The 4647-nt window shown below is 51.0% G+C and overlaps 1 protein-coding gene across 1 annotated transcript; it reads left to right on the top strand.

The window, feature by feature from the left end:
• The first annotated feature begins 1885 nt into the window (after positions 1 to 1885).
• Positions 1886 to 3819, top strand: LOC112888580 (UDP-glucose:2-hydroxyflavanone C-glucosyltransferase-like). The gene has a single exon (XM_025954813.1). The coding sequence runs from the start codon at positions 1999 to 2001 to the stop codon at positions 3436 to 3438; it is 1440 nt and encodes a 479-aa protein (XP_025810598.1). The 5' UTR covers positions 1886 to 1998; the 3' UTR covers positions 3439 to 3819.
• Positions 3820 to 4647: the final 828 nt, after the last annotated feature.

Below are 4647 nucleotides of genomic sequence, written 5' to 3'. Positions count from 1 at the left end.
TCATATGGGTTTTCAATGACAGAAGGTGATCATTGCATATATACTAAGATTATTGCTTTCTTTATATGTTGATGATATTCTTATTGCTTCTAATAATAAGACAACATTGGCGGAAGTTAAAGCTTGGCTGTCTTCTAAATTTGATATGAAAGATATGGGAGAAGCGTCTTATGTTTTAGGGGTACAAATACATAGAGATCGGAATAAGCGACTTCTTGGTTTGTCCAAAAGTCATATCTTCAACGTGTTTTAAAACGATTCTCTATGGAAAATTGCAAACCTGTTTGTGTACCTTTAGTGAAGGGAACTAAACTCAGTGAGAACATGTGTCCAAGTACTCCTGAGGAAAAACAGAGAATGAGAGACATTCCTTATGCTTCAGCTTTGGGTTGTCTTATGTATGCCATGTTATTCACACGACCTGACCTTAGCCATACTATTGGAATTCTTAGTAGATATCAGAAGAATCCAGGGGAAGGGCATTGGAAGTGTATACATGCGCTATGTCAGAGGAACATTGGATTACTCATTGTGTTTTAGTGGTCACAATCTTCAGCTGCAGGGTTCTACTGATGCTGATTGGCAAGGAGATTTGGATGCCCGTAGATCGACGTCAGGTTATATTTTCACTTTGGCAGGAGGTGCTATTTCTTAGTGCAGTAAGAAACAAACTTCAGTGGCTCTTTCATCCATGGAAGCAGAGTATATTCTGCGTCCGAAGCAGCAAAGGAAGGTGTATGGTTAAGGGAATTTCTTGCATCTCTGAAGGTTGTGGAAAGCGCATCATTACCTGTCACTATTTTTTGTGATAACATGGCGGCGATCAAGGTCTCCAAAGATCCTAAATTTCACAGTAAAAGTAAGCATATCGAGGGAAGGTTCCATTATATTCGTGATGTAATAAACAGACTTAAGTCTATTCATCTAGTTTATTTACCTAGCACTAGTATGGTTGCTGATCCACTGACTAAGCCACTTAGTCAGGAACTATTTTCCAAGCATGTTAGAGACATGGGACTTCATGTTATTGACTGATATGTTTCAGCCAAGTGGGAGATGTTGGATTTATATATATATGGCTTTCAACATTTATATATATTATGGTTATTATTTATTCAACTCAATATGGAAGAGTATGTGATGGGGAATTATTGATGCTGAATTTTACTCGAGGAATTTTATACTCGAGGTGCTGGATTACAGTAGAGGAATGACGAGATTAATCTACTAGAATATTTGTTTTATTATGTACGTACAAATTTTTTTTAGCCCGGGTACAACACCATGGAATAGCTAGGTTTGTTTTGCAGGATCAGCTCTGCAGATTGTTAGCCCACATAATTTGATTGGAACAAATCTCGTATATACACAGTCTAATTATGGCACATGACCCACACATGTGTGTTAGAGACTATTATATTTTAGACTCGTAAATCTAGCCTATCCGATCGTGGTTGGCGACAAGATACAGCAGTCGAACGGTTTTTCGGAACACTGGCTGTGTGAATTTTATTCAGTACCTGGAAATGGAGTCTATAAATAGATTCCACCCTCTAGCCTCATGGGCACTGTGAGTGGCACCACGGAAAAGGCAGAAGAACGGAGGGTAGATCAAAAGACCCACGAGATCCAACAATACAAGCCAGGACCACGCAAATACCTACCATATATTTTAGCTCTTTGTTTCTTTCTTCTTTCACGTACGTGCCCTAATTGTCACTTGTGGTCGCAACCCGCAACTTGGCGGGAAATTTTGGTGCCAGCTACCGAGTTCGTTTTCAGTACAGTGACACAATTCAATACGATCATCCCACTGGATCAGACGCTACTCCTTCCGAGCTCTTAAATCATCGCGGCTGATCACGTGGGAAATATATCCAGAGCCAGAGGGACGACGTGCAGTGCAGCTATAAAATGGCGACCGGCCAGCAGATGCGGCCACCACACTAATCCACTCCTCACTGAACCGCCAATCTTCACTCGCTCACTCCGACGACCATGGCCCCGCCGGCGACGCAGAGCCCCGGAGCGCTCAACGGCGGCGGCGCCACACCGCACGTCCTGTTCATCCCGAGCGCCGGGATCGGCCACCTGACCCCGGTCTTCCGCGTCATCGCTGGCTTCTCGAGCCAGGGCATCGACGTCTCCGTCGTGACCGTGCTTCCGACCGTGTCGGCCGCCGAGGCGGCCTACTTCGACGGCCTCTTCACCGACTACCCGCGCGTCCGCCGCGTCGACATGCACCTCCTCCCGCTGGACGCCGCCGAGTTCGCGGCGACCGAGGACCCCTTCTTCCTCCGCTGGGAGGCCCTGCGCCGCTCCGTCCACCAGCTCGGCCCCATCGTCGCCGCCGCCGCACCGCCCGTCACGGCCATCATCACCGACATCACGCTCACCTCCTGCGTCGTCCCCATCGCCAGGGAGCTCCGCGTCCCGTGCCACGTCCTCTTCCCGACGGCCGCGACCATGCTCGCGCTCAACGCCCACTACCCCATCTACCTCGACCAGCTCGGCGGCGGGCCGGTCGGCGACGTCGACGTCCCCGGCGTGTTCCGCGTCCCGCGGTCCTCCCTCCCGCCGGCGCTCCTCGACGTGAACAAGCTCTTCACGAAGCAGTTCGTCGACAACGGCCGCGAGATCGCCAGAGCCGACGGCGTCCTGGTGAACACGTTCGACTACGTGGAGCCGGCGCCGCTCGCCGCCCTGCGGAGCGGCAAGATCGTCCCCGGGTACCCGCCGGTGTACACCATTGGCCCGCTCAAGCCGCACGCCGCTGCCACCAGGGCGGGCGACAAGGCCGGGACAGGAGACGGCGTGCTCGACGAGTGGCTGGGGCGGCAGCCGGCGCGGTCGGTGGTGTACGTGGCGTTCGGCAACCGCAGCGCGGCGCGGCTCGACCAGATCCGGGAGATCGGCGCCGGGCTGGAGGCCAGTGGGTACCCGTTCCTGTGGGTGCTCAAGACCACCAAGGTCGACCGGGAGGACGCCGCCGAGCCGGCAGACGTGCTCGGCGGCGCGTTCCTGGAGCGCGTGCGGGGGCGCGGCCTCGTGACCAAGGGGTGGGTGGAGCAGGAGGCCCTGCTGAAGCACCCCGCCGTGGGCATGTTCCTGAGCCACGGCGGGTGGAACTCGGCGCTGGAGGCGTCCTCCGCCGGCGTGCCGGTGCTGGTGTGGCCGCAGCTCGGGGACCACCGCGTGAACGCCATGGCGGCGGCGCGCGCGGGCATCGGGGCGTGGGCGGAGGACTGGGGGTGGGACGGGGAGGAGAGGCTGGTGACCGGGGAGGAGATCGCGGAGAAGGTGAAGGAGGTGATGGCCGACGAGAAGCTGAGGGCGAGCGTGGCAGTGGCGCGCGAGGAGGCCGCCAGGGCCGTCGCCGAGGGCGGCACGAGCTACCGTAACATGCACGAGTTCATGGCCAAGCTCAAGGGGGCTTGAGGTCGCCCTCGTTGATCGAAATAATGCAGCCCAAGCAAAGTCAGAGCTTGTATTATTGTATGGTTCGTGGTCTCTCTTTTAAGTCTCTTCCTTATTATTGTTGGTGTCGTGCGAGAGCTTTTACATGGATTTTGTGTTGTGTTATTGTGTAGCTGGAAACTCTCCAGCGTGGCTCGTGGTTTGCTTTACAAATTGTAAATTTGTAATGCACGTGGTCACGTGCCGCTACGGATTCAGATCCTATGCAGTCGACTGTAGTGACCGACACGTGGGTCCGACGGGCGCCAGGGCCCACATGCAGTGACCGAGTCACTCTGCCGACTGCAGAGGAGCTTCTCCCTGCCGCTACACACAATGACGATGTATTCTGAATTCTGATTAGCAGTTGTACGTTTCCCTCCTGATCTGATCTAGCTTTGAGACATTGAGGACTCGCTTGGAACCTTGATAGATATATATATATATAACCCCCTACAAATCGTACCTTTTGGGACCGGTTCGAGGTGAAAATTAATTTATTTCACACCAATCCACGTGTGTATTGGAAAAAGGAACAATGGGTTTATCTAAGTACGAAGTCGAGTGGTTGAGATACCGCAAGAGCTAAACTTTTCTTTTCTTTTTTCTGGGCACGTAGTTAAACTTCTCTTAATTAATCAGCAACTTAACACTCTGCAAGCACAGGACGGTAGAGACGAAACTCATTTCTCAAGAAGGTCAGGGGTATATTTTTTAAAAACTGAAAAATACCATAGTATTAATGATGTTGGTTTATATTATACAATAATTTTATGTTAAATATGAACAGCCCAAAATTTCCAAAATTGTAGTCCATTGTAGTATTTTTGTAAAAAAACATGATGCTCACTGAAAATCCCGAACATATGGAGCTGCTGTGTGGTAGACCCGGCCCTTTCATTCAGGATGCAACAAGGGGGCCCATCTCGCAGATTTCCATTTTGAAACTTGGGACGAAGACGATCTCCTATTCTTTAGCAGATGAATACAGAGACTAACCAGGTGCACCAAGGCAGCTCTCTCAGCTTTGTCACAGATGAATATATAAGGAGGAGAAGAAAAGTCCTCCGCTGCAACAAAAAAACCACCACTCTACGAGAATCACTGGCAACCAAGTCCTGGATACAAGTCACCTTTTAAAGATCGAGGTGAGCCGGCAGAATTGGTAGATTGTCTACATTACTTAATTGG

The sequence above is a fragment of the Panicum hallii genome, chromosome 4 (assembly GCF_002211085.1).
Source record: "Panicum hallii strain FIL2 chromosome 4, PHallii_v3.1, whole genome shotgun sequence".
Taxonomy (NCBI): domain Eukaryota; kingdom Viridiplantae; phylum Streptophyta; class Magnoliopsida; order Poales; family Poaceae; genus Panicum; species Panicum hallii.
The sequence above is the reverse complement of the archived record's forward strand: the minus strand, read 5'-3'. Positions and strand labels throughout refer to the sequence as shown.

Bases quoted from the DNA above. Each gene is read 5' to 3' on its own strand.
- LOC112888580 (XM_025954813.1), top strand. From the start codon at position 1,999: ATGGCCCCGCCGGCGACGCAGAGCCCCGGAGCGCTCAACGGCGGCGGC.